General features: G+C 40.0%; 1 protein-coding gene across 6 annotated transcripts in view; it reads right to left on the bottom strand.

The window, feature by feature from the left end:
- MAP7 (microtubule associated protein 7) overlaps positions 1-23,331 on the bottom strand; it is a 159,494-nt gene that overhangs the window by 11,062 nt on the left and 125,101 nt on the right. For all 6 annotated transcript variants that reach the window (XM_064486661.1, XM_010983671.3, XM_064486660.1 and 3 more), the window contains 9 exons: positions 18,852-18,979; positions 12,908-13,023; positions 12,298-12,578; positions 9,998-10,232; positions 9,055-9,226; positions 8,726-8,827; positions 8,286-8,336; positions 8,126-8,183; positions 5,401-5,503 (listed from right to left, as the gene is read on the bottom strand). In XM_064486661.1, coding sequence (XP_064342731.1) covers positions 5,401-5,503; positions 8,126-8,183; positions 8,286-8,336; positions 8,726-8,827; positions 9,055-9,226; positions 9,998-10,232; positions 12,298-12,578; positions 12,908-13,023; positions 18,852-18,979 — 1,246 coding nt within the window. The remainder of the gene's footprint in view (positions 1-5,400; positions 5,504-8,125; positions 8,184-8,285; positions 8,337-8,725; positions 8,828-9,054; positions 9,227-9,997; positions 10,233-12,297; positions 12,579-12,907; positions 13,024-18,851; positions 18,980-23,331) is intronic.

The raw sequence follows: 23,331 nt of genomic DNA, 5'->3' as shown, positions 1-23,331 counted from the left end.
AGCATAATAAAATGTCTTGTAGGGGTATTAGGAGGGTAAGACAGTAGACTGTATGTATACTCATGAGACTTTTTTAGCTTCTAGAATAGAGATTCGCAGCTGGACGTGGAAGAACGTATCTGAATGACCTGAGAAACTTAATTTCTTCCCACCACATCCCCCACACACTTGTACTCACACATTTATCTGTATCCTCTGTTTCCTGTTTCCGAGCAAGTTTCCTATCCATGAACAGATGTTCTTCTCCACTCCCTGGGCACTTCCCTCTATGATACACTCTCTAAAGAACCTAAACGGCTTCTGGAGTGAGAACCATCCTGTCCAGGCTCATATATTTCTTGGCATCTTTAAAAGTTGGCCAGAATTTTGGCAACACCAACCCTCTTCAGTTCTACCTATTGTCAGCAGGGAGACTGTCAGACAAGGAGAATGGCTTTCATGCTTGAAGAGGATCGCATACCAAAACCCAGAGCCAGAGAAACCACAGGGGCCAGACATGTCACTCAGGCCCTTCAAGGTTCAGGGTGTTCCTGTGCAGGGTTTCCCTGTACCAGGAGTGCTGTGAGTGCTGGAAAAGGAATATCAGGAGGACTCAGTCATCCCCAGGTCCTGTGAGACCATTTGCTGACATCCTCGTGGGGTGGGTAGGGGCAAATATAACCCAGTTCCCAGCACTCATTTATTTTTCCTAAAGAGAAGACAAACCTCTTCTTCGAGTACAAGGTACTCAAGACATTCTAAAAAGGCAAACTTCCCCTAATCTGAACCAAAAATATTCCTTCTCAGGAGTGGAGTTTTCTAGTGAAAACAAACCCTGCCACCCTGTCACAGTGGATTCCCACAGTGGATTCCCACATCAAGTTCCTTGGAAAGGACCCTGGGAATCTCCAACTAGTGATTTAATTCATAGTGGGCAGGCTGGGGGAAATCTGTAACTCTACTTTGGGTGCATAGCAGGGCATTTAATAAAGAAGCTGACTGCAAGGATTACAGAATGCTTCACTAAACGTAAAGCACTGACGTGGAAAACAGTGACTCTGGTAAAAGTGATTTCAAGGTTGACTTGAAACTGGGTGTAAAAGAGAGCATCAATGGAAATGATTTATTTGTAGTTTTAAGTCCTTAACAGGATTTCAGAAGTAAAACTGTTTAGAAATATGAGTCTCCACTGAATCAAAAGGAATGTCCATTTGTGAATAGGAAACTGTCTTAGGGAAGGGTATGATAAGTACAAGAGGTCCTTCTCTAGATGAAGGAGGATGAGTGGCAGGCAGCCTCAGGGTCAGGTGCTAACGCCAGTTTTATAATTATCTGGAAGACATACAGGGTGAACATTTTGAGTATGCAGATAATACTTATTCTGGGAAATGCAAGTCATAAGAAGAATCCCTTGAGCATAACAGGGAAAGCAATGAGTTTAGAGAACTGTAGGCTGAGCTGTCCTTACAAGACGGAGAGTTATCAGCCACGGTGGAGGTAAAAGATCTTGCGATCACTGTGAACTGCTTCCTGGTGACACTAGATCTTTAGTTTTTTATGGTTCAAGAAAAAGCCAATAAAATATGAGGCAAAGGAAGACGGGATACCAGATATAACACAAAAGTATTTTTCTACATTATCACACTGCAGCTACACCCACTATACTGTGTGTCTTCTAGACACTGCACTTTAGAAGGATAAAGATAACACCTAACGTTTGTATGGGGCAGCACGGGTTTAGGAACTCCTTCACTGACAATATTGTACCCCACCCCTCTTCCATATCTTGTGGGGGAGATATCGCCAGGTCCAGATGAGATATTCTTAGTTTTCTAAGTAGGTTAATCCCAGAGTTGTTGAACTTCTAGGAACTTTTGGGGGGCAGGGTATAGCTCAGTGGTAGAGCACATGCTTAGCATGCACGAGGTCCTGGGTTCAATCCCTAGTACCTCCTAAGCCTAATTACCTCTCTCCCCCAACCCCCAAAGTAAAATAATTAAACAATACAATAATAAATAAAATATATATATAAAAAAAACCTAGGGACTTTTGGTTCTAAAGCACTTCTTCCTCACCTCCACACTCATGTTGAAGAATCTCTAGAGAAATATGACTCAATGATCAAAGATCTGGGGAAGGAGCCTTTTAAAGATAAGGCAAACCTGTTAGTTTTTTTTTTTTTTCCTTTTCTGCCTCTCAGCTCAAAATTTACCCTCCATTTCTGCTCTGTGAAATTGGATCTGGGCCCTTTAAATAATTTTCCTTTGCCAGCTTAAGCTCTGTCAATCATGGCTGTTGGAGAGACACTGTAGGAGGAAGGAGTTCTGCTTTTTGGTTTGGGTATGCACGCTCAGCAGGCTCTGGCAGCACATCCTTGGGGCCTTCCCAGAGTCCGGCTCCTGCAGTGCTTGAGAATTCCTCAGTGCCAGTTCCTGCAATGCACCATGGCCAGCAGCTCCCCCCAGCATCCTTCTAGGGCAGACTTGCGGTAGAGGACCTCTGGTGAGACACCTTCCAGTGGACAGCTTTTCCCCAGCATTCTAGAGGGTGGATATCTGGCCAGGTCCACTGTCAAGAAACCATAGCAACTTCTCCACCATCTAGTGTCTCACAGTCATATCCTGTCCAACAAGGTCTGGATGGAAGCCCTGAAGGAGGGGACTCTTCCTTGGGTATGGCCCAGGGGATGGGGACGCTGCTTTTATCTGCTACTCCTGTATTCTTTACTTCTTACTAGCCAACCTCCTGTTACTCCAATCCCAAGTAACAGTTATTCTTGATGTTACGTTTTCCTGTTCAAATTAATCTCTGGTTTCTCTCTCCTGATTGAACCCTTACTGATGTAGTAAGCATAACAAAAATATTCGGTTAATAAAATGAAAGTAGAAAGGGAATAGAAAAAAATCCATAAAATCATGAAAGGTATGGAAATTGTGAAAAAGGACTTATTCCCTGAAACCTAATTTATGACAATCATGGATCCTAACTTTTAAACTGCAAGTTCTCTATAAGAGAAATACAAGTACTTCTTTATGTTGTTACTACGAGAGATGATGTAAAGTGAAAATACAGATTGTTTCAAGATTGGCATGGATAAATTCAAGGAAGATAAATTTTAAAATAATTAAGGGAAGCAGGGTTTCTTAGGTTACACATTGTAAGCTTTGTGTATCACGCAATGAGGAATAAATTTAACAGTACACTAAACATTCCCCAGAGGCCAGGGTCATTAAGAAATGGACTGTGTTTCTCAAACTGGGTTCCAACTCTTTATATGAATTTTTACAAATTTGTTTTTGCTCTGATAAAATAAAAAAAAATCATTAGAATAGTCTGATCATCTACATAGCTATCACAAAACTGAGTGTTATCACATGATTTTGGTGCTTCATTCTTCATTAGCATTTCAGAGCATACTGATACCAGGTAGCACCAGCTTACGTGACAAGGGCTAGTAACAAACCAGTTTGTGAACTGGGTAAATAAATATTGTGTTAATGCCAAGTAAAAGCCAAGAGATATCATGGTACACTGTATGAAAAGAGATTTGAGGTTTTAAAGCAGTTTAAATAGAGAAAAACAATGGGTGAAATAAATCACCAGCAACTCATGGTAGCACAGAGCATCTCTAATGCATCAGGTCCATGTGTATACTGTTGCCTTAATTTCAGAAAAATATTCTTCATGACAAATATCTTTTAATTTGAATGTTTTTGAGCTAGCAGTGTTTTTTATTAAAACTTAAATTTGTGATTTGTTTTGGCTTTATAGATAAATAAGACCTATCAGAAACTTAAACCTAAGTTTATATTTGTAAACATAGTAACACTTGCATAACTCCAGGAATCTGCTAGGATTTTTTTCCTTTAGAAGGGAGAAAACATTGGGGCCAAAATGGATTTAATTTGTTAGGGTCATTCTTGTGTTATATACTAATGTTTATATTTGATACTAAACTGGATCTGCCTATATTATATTAAGTGAAAGACTAGAAAAAGGTCTGTTTATATTTTTCCTAGTAGTATTATGTTTCAGCTTATTATATAATAATTGATCACTGGTGATTTTACCACTGAAGAGCATCAACTAATGTATACTAATTTTATTCCTCAGAGAGAATTATAAGTGTCTTAATAAACCTATTCCTTATAATAATGGAGTTCTCTCTGTGGTAATTTTTATCCTTTCCTTAAAATTTCTTAAGTCAATGAATTAAATGTCATAAATTATAGCAGTTGGAAATGAATATTTTATTTGAAAATCAAGCTGTAACTAAAAGTGTAATGTCACTTATTGGATATTTTAGGTAATTATAATTATGACAATAAATTTATTCAACATAATCAAAAGCTTATTGGTAAGCGCTCTCTTAGGAAAGTTATCTTCTTTGGTATTATAGTGGGCAAAATCAAAAAATTTTTACTGTCCCAGAAAGATAACCACAGGTATCTTATGACTAATAGACAACTTAGGATATCCAGCTTAGGGTAACTTATCTTTTCATTGCTGCCAATAATATAAAATGCTGTGCAGAAATGTATTTTTAGATTAAGAAAAAATTAATTTATGTATATTAAATCATTATATGGAATACCTTAAACTCAAGACAGTGGTCAATTATATCTCAATAAAATTGGAAGAAAAAAGATCTTAAAAGACATATTATCTGTTGAAAGAAAAAAATTAAATTCAGGAGCTTCAATGCTTTGATGGAAGCAAAGACTGATATTAGAGACAGAAGAACTCATAAAAAAATTAAATAAATTCTGAAAATTAAAAAGTCATAGCTGAAATTTTTGAACATTTATTACAAATATTTCTACAAGTTCTCTCTGACTGGATTTAGGCACAGGCTATGATTACCCTTATTTTTCATTTTTGAGAGTGCTCTTATGACGCGGTCAATTTAATTGCAAGGGAAGAGAAAGGTAATATTTCTTCAATCCATACTTCTTTCTTAACTATTGTTAGCAACCTTTTATTTCCTCAATAAGAAGCCCCACAACTAGTGTAAGAAATACTGGCATCTAAATTTTTACTATGGAGCAAACCTGTGACTCACTGTAATATTATGTACAGTGAAAATACAGTTGTTCTATATCATTAAAGGGTGTGAAGGTGGTCTAGATCATGCCAAATATATACAAAGAAAAGCAACATTATTCCCTGAAACTTTTTAATAGTCACACAAAAACTTCATCATCCTATTTAAAGATTCAAGAAAAAAGATATTTTCCTTTTCCCAGATTACAGAATTACTAGCTCTATCAAAAATTAATGATCCTCAATAAAAATAAACCTTCATGTTAAAACTCTGAAATTCTGCCCAGCCCAGAAATTCTGGTAGGATTGGTGGGGCAAAAGCAATAGCGCTTTGCTCTAATGTGTGTCAGTAAAAGAGGCCTCAGCTGTTTAACTCACCTCTCCGCAGTCACTTTGGATTGGTGTGAGGTAACCGCATGGGGGCTGGCTGCTGGTTCTCCTTGTCCTGAAGAGTTTGTCATACATGGAAGTGCAGATACCGCTGGACATAGCAAAGAAGATGGAACAAAGCGTTACTACTACTGTACTGTCAAACTCAAACCCTAGGGGACAAAGCCTGGATGCACGTCCTGGCTCTACTACTTATCAGCTATGTCACCCTAGGCAAGCCACAAATGCCCTGTGCCTCAGTTTCCTCATGGATAACAATACCTACCTCATAGGCTAATGTGAAAATTAAATGCACTAACACAGGCAAAGTACTTAGAACACTGCTCAGTACGTCATAAGGGTAGAAATCAGTACTGCTATTATTTTCACTTGCACTAAATTGACTTTGGATCAAAAATATGTAACACCGAAACCAAAGCAACTGATGAAGAAAGCAGTAAGCTGATTTGATCAGGCCAACGCTGAACGTCTTTACTGAAGGATTTGGAGCAAATCATCATGAAATACCTAAGTGGTGGAAAATATTTTTTAAAACTCAGTTTAGTTATACCTACACTTAGAATGGTAGAGATGTCATGCCTGGAAGGCCAGTGAATTGTACCTAACTACGTCACCAGTCATTCAGTGCTCCCCACTGGAGTCTAGCATAAGCCAACAATATTGATGACTGATTCTAAACTCTGGGCCAGGTTTACTTCAAGTCTTGTAAACCTTACTAGGTCACAGTTTCAGGGACCTTTGTGGCAGTTTATGGTTTCAGCTTGATGTGAGAGAATAACTGAACTAATTCTGAGAAAGTGTTATTTCATAGCCTGGCACAAATTCAGTAAAACTGCCAGAGGTACAAGGTATCTGATAACTGAACCAAAGAAGAGACTGATAACTTAAAACCTGCCGACACTGCCAAAGCTGGTAATGGGCAACCTCTGAGAAGACTCCTGATAGGTCTGAAAACTCACCTGCCTGCCCGCCCTAGAATTCTCTTTGGAGCCCTGGTGACACCATGCAGTCCTCAACCACATGTGGGACCAGGAGAAGAAGAACATCCGTTATATAATCTTCAGGACTCTTTTTAGCAGTATTAACGCAAACCAAATTTATCATGAGTGTTGATAAACCCAGGTATGACAACTGACAGATTTTACCTTCCCTCTCCCCATTGTTCATTCTCCAACTGAGGTACAAAGAATATCCAAAGAATTGATAGGACAATAGCAGGAAGAAGAAAGATGGAAAAATAAAAAACCCAACAAGGAATCTGGCCATGCACAAAGTACAGCATCAGCTCCTCAAATAATCCTGAGTTGGTGCAATTTACATCCTAAAGTGCTCATTCTAATGACTCACTGGGTGCTACGCCTGCTTCAAGCCTACATGTATTATAACATTCTTGGAGATGACCTGATAAAAATGCAGTGGGGTTAATATGCAACCACTACAGTGACTCTCCAAACAAATAAAATTAGGGCATCTTTAAAAGAGCATGAAAACCTTACTATGAAGGAATCATGACATTGAGAAACGAGGGTAGCCTCTACTGAAATAAAACCAAATCCCGAAATACCAATATTTTACATTTGAAAACCCCTGGAGTTTACAAAAAATGTTCTTTCACATACATCACTTCATTAGATCTTCACTCCAGTCTTTAAAAAACAGCAAAAGAAACTGAGGTATCTCTGGTCCTTTCTTTTCACATTGATATTGCAGATGAGGAAAGAAGATAACTGAATACTGAACTAACGACCAACCACCGATATGTACAATCATGAAGACCACGTGGAATCACAAAAGGAACTGAATAACAAGCTGGTGACTTGGACTTCAGCTGTGCAAACCAGGCCTGTCACTCACTCTGAATGCTCCTTGGAGGTGAGGACCTTGCCTGACCTGTTCACACTGAATCCTAGCACCTACAACAGGGCCTGGCACACAGGTTTCCAAAAATGCTTGCTGACTCCAAGATAAAGCATATTCTGTCTCATAGGCCTGCAATGGAACTTAAGCAAGAAAATGTACGCAGACATAGCTGACTCAAAGAAGGCATTTTAATAAATAGTAATTGAATCTGAGTACTGAAACACTAGGTAAACTTTATTATTTACACCAAATTTGGTTTAAAATCACCAAGAAATTAACCAGCTCTGTCCAAAGCCTACAGCACATGAACAACTTTCTAATGAAATTTCAACACCTTTCAAATTTAAAACTCTATTCTGAAGTCAGAACTAAAAGAAATAATATTTAAATTCATTTCTGAGAACTGTCATAAGTACAAATTGTCAAAATGTTTAATGTCTTTAATAGCAAATATAAATGCAGGATCCTTCAGCAGGTAGTAAATAATAAATGAAATTTAATTTTATAAACTCAAAATTATTCTTATCATGTGTGTATACATAGCTATACAGGCATATATACATATATACACACAGACATATACATATATACACATAGATATATATAACATAAGATAACTTAAGATATTAAACACTCCATTAGAGTATAAACAGGTGTAAAAAAAACCCTGCTAGAAATGCTAGAGATTTTTAGATAAAAGGGAGTATCTGTGGACTAGATGAGACACACCTAAGCTTCTGAGTCAATGAGTATTTTTTAAAATTTTAAATCAATCAATGATTTATCTTGACCTCTAGAGAGTCAATTCAAAAATTCTATATTTGAATTCATTTGAGTTCACTGAAATAAATACCTGTTCCTCCAGTGAGAGCTCCCTTGGTTATATCTCCGTTTCTCTGATCAACAGTTTTCTAATAAAGAAAAAAGAAAGATGTTTTAATGTTAAAATTGCAAGTGAAAGTAAACAGAAAAAAAAGCCGTTATGAATAGTTTAAAAATGGCCATCTTAATACCTTATCTGCAGCTTCTGTTCTCCTGGTTCTTTTCATAATCTCTTCAAGTCGCTGCAGGGAAGGAAGAATGGAGCAAACAGATCAGATAGAGAAAGCAAGGCTGGTGCACTTCTCTGACTAAGCAAATAGCAGGTCATTAAAACTTGTCTATTATTTTGGGAAAACACAGCTGTCTTTGTCTTAACAGGACTTATTCAAGGAAGGTGGAACTGGCTTAAGCCACATGAACTGGAAGGAACTTTATGGTGAAGGCTGAAACATGAAGACTGTTTTCTTTGGAGAAGAATATTTATACTGAGAGCTACTTTAGTTTATCTGGAATGGGCAAAACACATTTGCTTTCTGACGGCAGTAAGCTGGTGTCTCGGTCTTGAGACGGCCTCAAGTCTAGAAGAATCAGGACAAAGAGTGTGCCAGGCTTCCGAGTGGGACGCTACTACCTTCTTTCTCTCCAGGCGCTCCTGCTCTTCTCTCTGGAAATGCTTCTCCCGTTCCTGCCGGACCCTCTCTGCTTCTTCGCGAACACGCGCTTCTTCTTCTTTCTGAAAACAAGAAGTCGGCATCTGCTTCTTACAAAGAGGCTGGATATGCCCGCTGCCCAGCGGTCCCCGGGCGCCCAGGGTTGGGGGTAAGAATGGCAGGTGGAGAACGTGCGGACCCCAAGGGCGCGCAGGAGACAGGGCACTCCTAGCGCTAAGCTCAACATCTTCCTCTACTCATCCGCGCCACCGCTCTCCGCCCCTCTCCGCATCTCCAGTCCGGACCCCACCTGCTTCTGGACGCGCTCCATCTCTTCCTGCTCGCGCCGCGCCCGCTCCTCCTCCTGCTGCCGCAGCTGCTCTTCCCTCTCCCGGGCTTGCTCTGCTTCCAGCCGGCGGGCCTCCTCCTCCCTGCGGGTTCTCTCTTCAGCCACCTTTTGAGCCAACTCCTCCCTCTTTTGTCTGGAAAAAGACAAAACCCAAGCTCAAGATGCATGAGGGGAGTTCCCTGGAGAGTCTCAAGTGAGTGGTTATCGCCAGGACAGCCTGCTGGGCGGTCTGGCCAAGTCTCCACTGGACACATGGGGAGCCATCCTCTCTTCCTCCTCCCCTCCACAGCCTCACGTTGCCTTCGGGTGGACAGACCCAGAATGTATCCACCAAGATTCGGAGGACAGCTTGTTTTTCAGAAGGATCTGCAACAGAACTATCTTTAAAGGCTGAGATAGTTGGATTGTTTAATCCAGTAATGTGACTTTTGAGTAACGAATTTAACTCTCCCCCCAAATATTTTGTAAATGAGAAATGAGAAAAGATGATGAGGAAATACGGAGATGAGAGCTATGTCAAATGAAATACTCAGACTGCACAACTGTACCTCTATTGTGGTTATGACTGCAAATACACGTGTGTATGTATCTACTGATGTGAGCATACACACCCACACGCTGTTCACAGAGACTGGAAAGGGTTACCCAACATGTACACAATTATTGAAATCTGGTAAGATGATGGGAATTTTTTTTCTTTAAACCTTTCTTCATCAATTTTGTCCTACTGTCATTATAGTAAGAAAATGTGACTTAATAAAGTCACGTAGTGGTCAGAGGAACACCGGGGAAGAGTAACTCTGAAACAACTGATTCACCTTCAACACTACTACCACCTCTTCTGACTGAAGATTTAATCCGAGGTGTCACTAGGGTGTCTCTATGCAGTGCGTCACTCCTTTACCTTTCCAGCTCTTCCTTCTCCCTCTTCTCCCTTTCCTCCTTCTCTCTCTGCTCTCGGGCCAGCCGCCTCTTCTCTGCCAGCAGCCTCGTGGCCTCTTCCGGGTCGGTGGTGCCTGCAGAGGTCTTAGGAGAAGTACTGGCAGTCACAGTGGGGGATGGGACTGGCGTGGAGGCTGAGGCCGGACCTGGCGCTGGCTCGGAGGCTGGGACTGGAGCTGGGGCTGCCGCTGGAGCAGCTGTACAAACAGGTACAAGGAGAAAACCAACTGGAAACAAAAGCCAAAGAACAAGACAAAAACGAGCATTCCCCGCTCCCCAGGCCTAGAATTCAACATTATAAAAGAAAAGGGAACGTTTATCACTGCGTGTTCTCACGGTTTCACTGTATTCTGTCTGTCACCGGGCAACGGATAACACAAAGCTGCGTGTGTAAGTGAGACATGCGAAGCTGACACTCTGTCACCAAGTCTTATTTTTATACAAGTTAAATCAGTTAACAACATATATCGAATGTGTACTGAGTATAGAACCTCACGTTAGGTTCTGTGGGAAGTTATAACCCCAGCAAAAAAGAAGACGAGATCTTCCATTTGCCTTTCATTGCATTAAAAAAAATTCCTTTTCTTTAGTGACTATTCATCACTAGAGGACTCAAGGCTTTTGGTGACCATTCCCAGTGTCTGTAACAGGAGCCCAGATTCAGGCTGGGAAGATGGTCCCTTTTGTCTACTCAGAGCCGTCTCCAAGTCTGAGGAAGGCAGAGCCAAGGGTCTTTTCAGCAACCCGCACCTGTATTCCTTATACAACTCGGGGCTCCACTGCCAGGCCTCATGCCAAGATGTGAGATAGAAGCAGGAGTTCTCCGACCTTATTTGGACTCTGGAAAATGACCCACAGGGCTGATGTAGCAGGGAGCCCTACAGAGGTCCATGGTGATGTGTGATCTCTGGTACCTGACCACTCCAGACCCTCCTCTCAAGGTTTCTGTTTCTCCTTCTGCTCTCACACATCTTTCTTTGCTCTCAGGACACTTTCTGGCCTTTCTCTTCTTCTTCACTTCATGCAAACAAACACTGGACTCTTCCATTCCCTAACAACACTATCATTTGTCTTCAGTCATCTATTCTATCTTTGCCCCACCTTCTAACTTCAAATTAAGTCTTAAGGAGAAACTTTGGAATGAAGACAACTTGCAACAGGATATATTGAATTTCTAGTTCCAGGTGATTTTAAACATCTAAATAGCACCTGGTTAGCCTGGTAGAGATGAGATCCACTGGGTCTTCTGGAAAAAATTCTGACCTCTGTCAAGCACACAGGCTAAGTGAGCCAGTGGTCCTTAAACTCCAATATGCAGAGGGTAACTGGCCACTCTAATGTGACAATCCTGCACAGGAGTCAACAGATGAGCCTAGTATCCCCAGAGTCCTTGGATACACTATGTATTTGGTTCAGTAGGTCTGACGTAGAGCCAGGGTTCTATAGTTTGAAATATTATAGATGTGGTGGTTTAAAACTATTTCCCTAAATCCTTCGAAAATCCTCCCTTTAAAAGGTGGAGACTAATCCTCTCCACTTGAGTGTGAGTTGAACCTGGTGACTTGCTTCGGATGGACAGTGTGACAGAAACTGTGACTTCTGTGTGTGTGTGTGTGTGTGTGTGTGACTTCTGGGACTAGGCATAAAAGATAACTGTGGGTTCCTTGTGATTCTCTGTCCCAGATCACTCACTCTGGGGGAAGCTAGCAAGAGCAAGCGGACAGACTGTGAAGACATCAAACAATCCTCTGGAGAGGTTAACGTGTCAGGAAACAAAGACCACGTGCTGACAGCCATCCTCTGACGACCTGGCTAAGCTGCTCCTGAACTCCTGACCTAAGACTCTGCCTGATATAGTAACTTCGTTGTTTTTATAAGCTGCACGGTTTGGGGATAATTTGTTACACAGCAAGAGATAACTAACACAAGTGATTCTGATGCAGGTGCTCTGAATACCACACTTTGTCAAACACTGGACTCGGTCAATAAAAGGAATCATAAACCACACCTGAATTAATATGCTGTGGCTCTGACAATATACTTTTGGATGTACAATTCTTTCTTTATATATAAGAAAATTATACTCAAATAAAGGTCCCCAAATTGGCCCTTCTGGATGCGTAAAATTTCCAAGCCCTCAATAAGGAAAAATTAAAAATAAAAAAATGAAAGAAGGAACAAGCTAAGGAAAAGCTGTGCAAGAGAAAAAGTAAGAGTGAGTAGAGAGCAACCCACGCCCACCGCGAGCCAGCCGCCTCCTACCAGGGGCAGCCTCTGCTTCGATGGGTGTCCCTTCTTCAACTGTGGCTTCTTCTACCTTCCCTAAAGGTGTTCTGCCCTTCAGTGAGGGCTCGTTGGCAACTTTATGAGGTTCTTTCTCAGGGTCTTTTCTGTCGGGTTCCACTCTGACTTCTCTCTTGATGGGGCGGATGTTGCCGGGGGAGGGGGGCCGGACCTGAGCAGGGGCAGCTTTGACTGATCCAGGAGACGCAGAGGTTGGTCTGGGTGTGCCAGGCAAATGGGGGAAGGACTTGGATGGGAGCCTGGCCACAAAGAAAGTAAAGAGAAGGGGCACATTAGAACGGGCTTGCCAGAGCCTTCCTCTCCTCACGCCTCTACCATGTAATAGTGCTGGAACGCCAACAGGGAAGAGAAATAAACACACTGAACTAGGCGAATGTGTCATGTGGCAAACTCAAAAATACTCACTTTAGAGACTCATTCCAGCTTTCTTTTTTCTTGCCTCTGAGGAAAAACGTTACTTCCTAAGTGAAGGCTAAACAGTGTGGGGAGAACAGTTTCCTTTCAGAGGACACAGGCTACCAATTCTCCAATGTGGAACAACCCAGCCAGCCTCTTACATTTCACTCACCAAAGTCGGGAGGAAGCTGGAGACCTGGCTTTGGGATGAGACGGAGATAGAGCCCTTCGGAAGCTGGATGTGAGGTGGAAGGGTACATTTTCTCTCTCCCTCTCTCTTTTATAGCCCTGAGGTCAGAGAAACACAATAATTAGATTTTTCCATGAGCGGGACAAACACATTTACAGTATTCAATAGTGGAGCTGCAATCCACTGAGTGACTGTTTGGAAAATTTCCAATCTTTGACATATATATCCATTCCACCCAACAAAAGGTCTCTATTAGATTAAAACTGAACATTAGAATTGAATTAACACAATTTGACACTAATAAGAAGGTTCTGGAAGTATGATCTAGACTTATATCTGTAAAACAAAATAAAACAAAAGTGCACTTTTAGAAAGCACTTACTTTGTATAGTACTTTGTTTCTAAAATTACCTGGAGCAAAATCTCTCATAGTCTGGTTAAGCCCATACAAATGTCAAAATAAAGGTCATTTCTAGTTTATTCCCCCTACCTTTTTCCCTTTTCATTCCTTAGCAATTTTCTTTTTTTTTTTTTTCCACTCTGGAACATACTATAGCTCAGTCTTTTTTTTTTTTTTAATTTACATGTCTGCTGTATCAGACGTTAATTCATTTTTTTCTTTATGCTTATGTTATACAAACAAGTCCTTCCTCACCCAGTGTCCTCTTGTCCTTGAAGGAGTAGTCAGGTTCAAGTGAGGAATTTTAATCAATTTTAGTCTTCTTCATTAGGGATGAAATTGAAATCTGAGGGTGGGCCAAAAAACATCAGCCCCTCTGACTGCACACTAGGAATTCAGTCAGAGAAATTATACCTTTCCTGTATTGAAATGGGCAAAAGGAGACCCAGAAGTGTGCTGACAGTGTAAAGGCAACACAAGAGAGAAGGAAAAAAAAAAAAAAAAGGCACAACGGAAGAGAAAGACTCATTCCAAGTATCTGGAACATCGCTGGCAATGTTCTGGGGTGCAGATGGATGCTTGCTGGAGGCACCTGTGTGAATGCCTGTCAGTCTGTCGTTCTGTGGGCTCCTTGCAGGAAAGCCACCCGCAAGGGTGGAGGGCAGGAGTGGCCTCAGGGCCAGTAAGCTGGCAGGTACCTTCTGTCCCCTCCTTTTCTGCCTGGCTCAAGCAGCAACTCCCTCCTTCCTTCCCTTCCCTTTTGCTCCCTTTAGCCTCTCTTCTAATTGCTTCTCTCCATTTTCCCTAGTAGCATCCTAGTTGATGGACCGGGCTATAAGTGGAGGAAAAACATCCCAGTGTCAAATAATGTCTCCCCAGAACTTCTAAGTAAAATAGATAAAGAATGGGGCAGGAAAGAGCTGCGCCAAGAGGGTGCCAGCTCTGTATCACCTGCGGCTGCATGGCCACCCTTTTCCTCTGTCTGGTACCAGAAGGCAGGCGATGGGCCTCAGAGAACAGCTGCGGTCCTTGGGTAGCAGGAGCCGCAACCAACATATGGAACCCTCTTGACAAGTAAGTGTACAGGGTGGCAATTATGCCTCTGGCAAATCAGTCCCCAGAGTGGAAGACCCAGGGCTCTTCCCAAAGGACTTGGCGGTTAAGTTCCTCACGTCACATTTCTTCCTTTTTCTTGAAACATTTTAACTTAGCTTAAGTCAGATCAAAAAGAGATCTGAATGGGAAAGTAAGTCAGGAAGGGTAACTTGTGTTATGGAGGATTTGGGGACTGATCTCATCATCCGTGCCTTGATAAGACAGGCATCTGCGAACGAACCTACATAAAGGTGTATAATCCAGGGCAGTCGGTATAGCTTAGTGGGAGCATGGGCTTAGCATGCATGAGGTCCTGGGTTCAATCTCCAGTACCTCCATTAAAAAAATAGTAAAAAAAAAAGAAAAAAAAAAAAGAAAAAAAAAAGAAAATTTAATGAGGTGTATAATCCTCAGAGTCTTCTTTTTGTTAAAGTGCAATTGAACCAATTCTTTCTTCCCTAAAGCTGGCCTCCCTTTAATCATCTTAAAGAGGTAAGGGGAGCAGGGAGGAACAGTTTGGAAAAATGCTCAGTATTTGAGATAACACCCTCCCTGGCAGGTAGACACTGTTATCCTCTTAGTACTTTTAAATGTCTTTCCATTGGTCTTGCACCCAGTTACCTATTGGTGTACCACACGTGCTCCTGATTCTCATCCTGATCTGAGTTAATAGCCGGCAGTCTGTACAATAATCTTTCCTGTTAACAATTTCCACAAGGCTAGAGTGGAACATGTGCAGCAAGCTGCCCATGTCAATGGTCTGGACACCTTACCAGCAGGGCAAAGACTTTAACTTTACAATTAGAGTTAGGTTTAGAATGCAAACAACCCTCAAGAGAGACAACAGAGTCAGATACTCCAGGGCAGCACTGTACAAGAGACCAGTGATGACAGAAATGCTCTGCATTTACCCTGTCCAAAATGGTAGCCACTGGCCACATGTGACAATATGAATTTAAATATAAATTAATTAAAATAAAAGATAAAATTGAAAAGGAAACCAAGAAAACAATTCCATTTACAATAGCATCAAAAAGAATAAATTACTTAGGAACAAACTTAACCAAGGAGGTAGAAGACTTCCATGGTGAAACCTAGAAGGCATTGCTGAAAGAAATTAAAGAAGATACTAATAAATAGGAAGACATCTTACATTTATGGACTAGAAGACTTATTATTGCTAAGATGTTAATACTACCCAAAGCAATCTACAGAATCAATGCAATCCCTATCAAAAGCCCATGTCATTTTTTGCAGAAATACAAAAAAATCCATCCTAAATTTATATGGAAACTCAAGGGACTCTGAATGGACAAAACAATCTTGAAAAAGAAGAACAAAGTTAGAGGTGTCATATGCCCTGATCTCAGAATACATCACAAAGCTATGGTAATCAAAACAGTATGGTACTGTCATGAAGACAGACATATAGGCCAATGGCATAGAATAGAGAATCCAGAAATAAACCTTTGTGTATATGGTCAAAGGATCCTAGACAAGGGTGCCAAGATCACTTAATGGGGAAAAGACAGTCTTTTCAACAAATGGTGCTGGGAAAACTGGATATCCACATGTAAAACAGTGTAGCTGAACCCTTACCTTACACCATATACAAAAGTGAACTCAAAATGATTAAAGACCTAAATGTTAAAAGACTTAAAACTATAAAATTCCCAGAAGAAAATGGGAAGCATATGATACTAGATTTGGTAATGATTTCTTGGATACAACACCAAAAGCACATGCAACAAAAGCAAAAATAGACAAATGGGACTACATCAAACTTAAAAACTGTGCATCAAAAGATACAATCAACAGAGTAAGAAGGCAACCTATAAAATGGGAGAAAATATTAGCAAATCATATATCTGATAAAGGATTAATATCCATAATATATTAAGATCAAATTACTAAAGATTATGATTAAAAAACTAAAGATTAAGATTGAAAAATGGGCAAAGGACTGGATTACCTATTTCTCCAAAGATGATATACAAATGGCCATTAAACATATAAAAAGATGCTCACCATCATTGACCATTAGAGAAATGCAAATCAAAACCACAGTGAGATATCATCTCACATGCATTAGGCTAACATTTTAAAACAAATGATCAAACAAACAAACAAAAAACCTGAAAAAAAAAAAAACAAGTGTTGGTGAAGGTGTGAAAAAAGTGGAAGACCTTATACCCTTCTGGTTGGAATGTAAGTAAAATGGTGCCATCACTATGGGAAACACTATAGCAGTCACCCAAAAATTAAAAATAGAATTATCATAAGACCCAACAATTGGGTATACATGCAAAAGAACTGAAGGCAGGATCTTCAGTACAGAGATTATCTGTACACCCATGTTCAGGGCAGTGCTAGTCTCAATAGCCAAAAGGCAGAAGCAACTCAAATGTCCATCAACAGATGAACAGAATAACAAAATGAGGTGTGTATATACATATATACATGTGTGTATTTACATAATATACTCACGTATATGTATAGATACACACACAATGGAGTATTATTAGCTTTATAAAGAACGGAAATCCTGTCACATGCTATAGCATGGAAGAACAGACCTTAAGGACATTACACTAAGTGAAATAAGGCAATCACAAAAAAGACAAATCGTGTATGATTTCATGTGTATGAGGTGTCTAGGGTAGTCAAATTCATAGAAACATTAAGTTGAATGGTGGTTGCCAGGAGCTGGGGGAGGAAAAAATGAAAAGTTGTTGTTTAATAGCTACAGTTTCAGTTTTAGATTTTAAAAGTTCTAGAGACTGGCTGCACAACAAGGTGAATACCTGTTGTACACTTAAAAATGGTTAAGATGGTACATTTTGGTAAGTTTTTTGTCACAATTAAACATTTTCAAAAAGAAAATTAAATTTAAACTTTGATCTGTCAGTCTCATAGTCACTTTTCAAGTGCTCAGCTGAATTCCACAGTGCAGCTCTGGGGTATAAATAATTTTTTAGTCATTTTCTGGCAGTAGGTATTTGCCTAAATATTGTGATCCCAGTAGATCAAATACAGAAAGAGGAGGAAGGCACTACAGAGGAAAAATAAAAAAGAAAGAAAGAAAAAAAGAAAACCAGTAAGAAAGTATAGGTTTTGGATCATATGATGACAAATCCCTCTCATTTAATCTGTTGGCCAAGGGTCAGCTCTCATCCTTCCCTCTTGGAGTGTTCATTTTCGTTTTTATCCATAACAAGATATTTTGCCTTTGTAAATGCTTTTCCCTACCCAGTAAGTATCCAGTGTTTGGGGCCAAAGCTGTTCTGCTTCACCATTGCTTTTTGTCCACAGCTAGGATCTCTGAAGCACCAGTGTGCTAACTATGGAACACCTCCCAAATATCAAAGGCAGTTTCACCTTCGGCTTGAAGCGCTGGAGGCCTGACTCAATCATGAATTAAATGTTGATTCCTGAAAGCCTGAAGGGCTTGAAAGAAAATTGCCTGTAGGCAAAGCCATCAAGCTCTCACAAGCCTTAAATTATCCTCAAAAGTCTAAGCAAAATCCTTTTAAGTGTCCATCAGCTTTATAAATCAGAATTGCTCTGGGAAGTTAAGATTGAGATTCCAGCTTTTCAATTAAACGAGCCATGCTATTACCATGAGAGAGAGGCAATGAGATCTTCTGGTTGACTGGGGAGTCCTTTAAGACTAAAGTGCAATGTCTGAAGACCACGGAACAATGTCTACATCTTTCAACAGCAACCAAATAACACACAGTTTAAAACAAAGAAAGATTCCTGGAGACATACAAGTGACCTCACTGCACTTCTATCATGGTGAAAATTAGCGTTAGATCAGCCACCTTGCCAGGAATAACAAGCACAAATTATATTCTTCACTTGCAAACTTTGAGGCCATAGCACAGCCCAATGGCCTTTCAAGAATTACTTAGTGACTAACTAGTGTTTTCAAAATACTTCGTTACTACATTTTAAGATCTGGACCATGACAGGAATTAGCTAGACAGACAAAAATGCTTTCTCTTGCTTTTTTAGTGAACTGCATTTAGAGTTCAACCAGCTTCTGGAGACGATTGGAATAAAATGCAGAGGTAGCAGTCCAGGCCCTCTTCCCCTTCAAAGGCTTTCTTACTTTCAAAGATTAAGTGTGCTGGAATTGTACTTATTTGTAAGGAGGCACCCACACAATGGTTCTGCCGCCAGACATGCTTGAACAAAGAATAGTTTTCCTTTTCAAACTCAAATTTTCCGGGGGAGCAAAAGTCCCCAAATGGAGAGGAAGTGTGGGGACAGCACCGCCCAGCCAGCCAGATTCAAGACTGGTGGGATGGATAGGGGGATGGATGTCACCAGCGCCCGCTCCTGCATCCACACACTGCACCTCGGGGCGGTGTCCACTCTGCACAGAAACAGCACCGACTCGCCAGGCTGCTCCCAACCGCTACTCACCGCTGTGCCGTGAACAGTCCTCCTTCGCGCGGAGCCCTCGGGCGCTGTTACAAAGAATTTTGGTCGCTCCGTCGGATTTCTAGAGTGTGCAGCTTTGTAGGGCATGATGTTGATGGGGCTGCAAGATGCTGAACGAGGACAAATGGGGATAACTAGGGTGCAGGTGATTGTTTTACACACAAGAGTGCCAGAGGAGCAGTTGAAGGAAAGCCAAAAAGCAGGAGCAGGAAGAGGAGCAAAGCGGAGATAGAGAGAAAAGTAGGGAGAAGATGTTATTACCTAAAGGTGTCCAGAACCATCATACTCAACTCTCCTCACGGTCCTGTCAGTTTACTGCGTGTCCAAAGGAGGGCACGTCCAAGTGAAAAATCTGGAATATATAAGCTATTTGGCTATTTAAATACTGACTAAAGATACAGACAGATGTCAGCCAATAATTACAGATAGCAATGGCCTTATGTTCCTATAAACAGATGGTTCTGGTAAAATGCTATATTAGTGACAGATAATTTTAAGATAAGGATTGTTTATAATAAGATTTTTCCTAGTTAGCTTTAAGATGGAACAAAAGGTGGAAAGACAGCAAGGGAGCAGCAGGCAAGCAAGATTTACTACAACTATTTAGGGAGTAAAATTCAACAGCCAGTGGGAAAAAAGCAACTGAATTTTTAAAATGTTACTTGACCAAGTCTTACCGGGTGCTAAGACTTGTTACAAGAACAATTAATAATTTCCACGGAAAAAAAATTCTGCAAATGTTTTATCTATTTAAAGGCAAATCAAATGCATGTTTCTGGGTTTTCCCAAAAGCCAAGGCATTTGATAGTTCGTAACAAGCAGCAGAACGTATGGGGAAATGGAATGTCATCATTTAAAACAGTGAATAGAACATATATATGTTAGAATTATACAAAATAAAGTTGAATCATGAATAGGTGTTACAGTTTTACTCAAGATGGAATATATATATATTTAAAAACCACACAGTTTCTGGCTATTCACCTTCAAAGGAATGTTGTCATTAATCAAGTGATTCTGAGCAACAGTGGGTTTAAAGAAATTTATATAACACTGCATAGGTATCAAATATGTGGGTACTAATGTTCTAAGGCCCAGATCTCATCCAGAAATCTTGTTTTCCAGCAAAAAATAAGACAATTAAATATGACTACTGAGGGGAATACTATGTATTTGAACCACATTGTAAGATGACTTTACCCAACTCTAGCCAATGTAGCAACCCTTTGAAGACACTGTTATGTCAACTGAATAGGATTAATAAATTAAAAATTCAAAAGTTCATAGGACAAATTCAAGGTAATCTTAACTTTAGAATTATAGCTAAAATATTTGTTATTATTTTTTAATCTATAGACAGTTCTTCAGATTGCATCTTTATTTCTGTGTTCTCTTTAATTAAATGCCTTACAGCACCTTCTGGTTATCACTGAATGGTCAAGGCAGTGAACAGACTGGAAACTGAACTCTTTTTTTCCCTATCATCTGAAAACAGAATGCTATTTCTTGGATAAGCTAAAACACTTTGCATACCCTCAGTTCTCCTTAAAAGAGTATGTGTCTTACTTGCAAGCTGACATAAAGCTTCACTTCAGAACTTAATGGTGGAGGAAGCTTCCCTTGTGTTGTGAAGAACGAAAACGTCTCCTTCCTTGGCTTGTTGTGAGCACATGGATAACTATTTTAAAATAACCTTTTCTTCAGTGCCGCAACAAAGCAATCGCACTTCCCAGACTAAGAAAGAGTTCATTAACGTAAACCTCAATCAAACGCCAAATGCCAATCAAACACATTTAAAGAATATCCTGGCATAAGGCACTTCGGTGGTATTAATGACCAAGAGAGGCACACACGGCCCAGGGCACAGCCAGACGCCATTAACCTTGCCAAAGGATCAGGAAACATTAGATAACCCTGCTGTGAGGCCATGGGTCTGACACTGAAAAAGGAACGGAGCACAGAAGTATGATTTCTTTTCCCTTTACTGGCAAGTAATAATTTCGGGGGGTATCAATGGAGCATTTCCTGAGACCATCCTGGATGTAAGTCCATCTCACCATGCCTCTGGTTCATTCTTTATCATACTGACCAGTTAACACTAAGGAAAGGAGGAAAACATCCTTAAACCTATCCAAGTGTAGTCTATGCAAAAATCCTCAAATTTAATTGTTCAAGAAACCTCATCTGGCTAAAATAAACATTATAAATTCCTTCTAAGGCTACAGTACATGGAATTCATTGCTGTTCTTAATAGTAACTAGTGAAAAACCTGAAACTTTTAAATCACTTATTCTAATAATCTTGCCTATTTGACAAAATAGTAAAAGCAATATATAGTAGTTGCTTCTTCCCCCTAGAGTGCCCTCTATATCCCAAAGTTGTTTGTAAACATGAAATTTCTTTTATGGAAATGTCTTTGAGATAGTCTCCTACAATACTAGTATTTCTTTCTACTCTTGGTAGCATGCGTACCTTAATTTAACTCATTCAAGATTTTCTATATGAAATAATGGCTGCAGAGAATGCAGTTCAAGTGGTTAGGGTGCAGCTTAGAGAATAATTACATAGTAGAATAATAATAATATTTACTGAGTGCCAACTATGTGCAGGTACTAGTCTGAGATTTCTACATGTATTAACTCATTTCATCCTGGGCTCTAATAATCACAGGTATCTTAAATATATTTTTAAAAACAAGCAAGGAATAATCAACCCAAAGCTGTGGCCACAAGTGAGACATCTGAGACTCTGATTTCCAATTTTCAACTGCTCTTATTGCTTGTTCTGGGAGTTTGCAATCACTGAACACCCTAGAGGTAAGGATGGCTGTTTTTGATCTGCTATTATAACTCTGGCTCTGGATGTAGGTCATCCTCTTGCCAGTGGCAAGTAGATTATGAGGTGAACTTAAGGGACAACACTAAAATGGGAAGACAAGAAAGACTAATCAAGGGGAGCAGATGGAAAAATAAAAGTCATAGGAAAAGTGTTTTTGACAAGATAAATGTAAGAGACGTTTCCATAAAAATTTTCAAATGGAAATTAAAAAACAGTTGGTTCATTAAACATAAGCTGTACGCTGTATCAATGCAATAATAAGTAACAATGATCTAAAGAATGTATTAACAAAAAGGCAACTCAAGTAAAAGCTATGTATTACTTCACACTAAAATCAATTACAAAAATGTATTGATCTGTGAAAAGGAAGATGGAGGAGTTGCAAAGTAAAGAAGAGCCAGTTAGCAGATTAAAAAGCACCTTGATTGAGAATAACAATGAAGAAGGAAGGCGGGAAGATGGGCAAGTAGAATGGATGGAAAATGAGGAAATGGTGTTGAAAGAGACTAGAGGAAGAGTGAAAGAATTGACAAAAATTAGTGATGACAGAAAGAGCAAAGAAAGACAATTTTTTTTTAGCTGTGAGGCAGTCCTTTAGTATGAAACCACACACAATGTGGAGGTTCGGAAGTATGAGAGCCATAAACTATTTCGATCCTATGAAATAGGACTGAAAAGCAGTTTCTTCAATTAGCTAGACATAAAGAAAAGCTTTCATGACTTACATAAAAAAGGATGACATTCATGGGCATAAAAATAAACCATCTTGAAATAAACTATAATTTTTCCTCCAGAAAAATCTCAGATGCAATGTGACAGCTGACAGGAGACTGACTTTACAGAGAATACAGATCACTATGATCCAGCTAGTTGAATGCACAATTGTAGACAGAGCATCACTGAGGGTGCCAAGGATGGAGGGGTAAGCATGTTTAAGATCTAGTCCATCAATTTTCCAAGTGTCAATGTGCCTGGTTTCCATAGGCAGGTGGTGGGAATGCCTGCACTTTGCTTTCTTGACTGCTTCCCAGGGGTATTGTGAGAACTCAGGTTGAAACTAGCTCACTGGGCACCATAGATGAAAGACATTATAAAACCACCAAGAATTATTATTTATAAAGAGGGCTAGTGAACATGAAGAGGCTTGCAGAGGCGAAGCTGTTTGAAAGGGAGCTTTATGAAGAAGCTATGCAATTTCCTACGTGTCAAAGATGAGGGCTGGTTACATAGATACACCAACTGTGCCCAAAGATATTTGGGAAAATCTAAATCAGCTCACCATAAGAGAGATGCTGCCAAAAGCCCAATATTTATCTTTCTGCCCAGCTACATACAGACTCTATACTAACTTCTCATTAAACTAGTTGGTTCATTCAGGCATGTTTTACATTTCAAAAAAGTAGTGGAGTTACAACTAACTGTAATAACCAGTACTTGGAGCATTTTATATATTTTCAAAGTGTGCAACAAATAAGAACACTGTAATTAGCCTTCTCCACAACATTTAGTTTTGAAATGGTACTCAATTACATACAGAAGACTAGCCCAGGGAGGATGAGTGGCTAGACCACAGCCATACTATGAAATGCTATGCTTAAATTGGTCTGTGCTTTAACTTTATTCC

Source organism: Camelus dromedarius, chromosome 6 (assembly GCF_036321535.1).
Source record: "Camelus dromedarius isolate mCamDro1 chromosome 6, mCamDro1.pat, whole genome shotgun sequence".
Taxonomy (NCBI): Eukaryota; Metazoa; Chordata; class Mammalia; order Artiodactyla; family Camelidae; genus Camelus; species Camelus dromedarius.
This window is presented reverse-complemented; position numbering and strand designations above follow the sequence as displayed.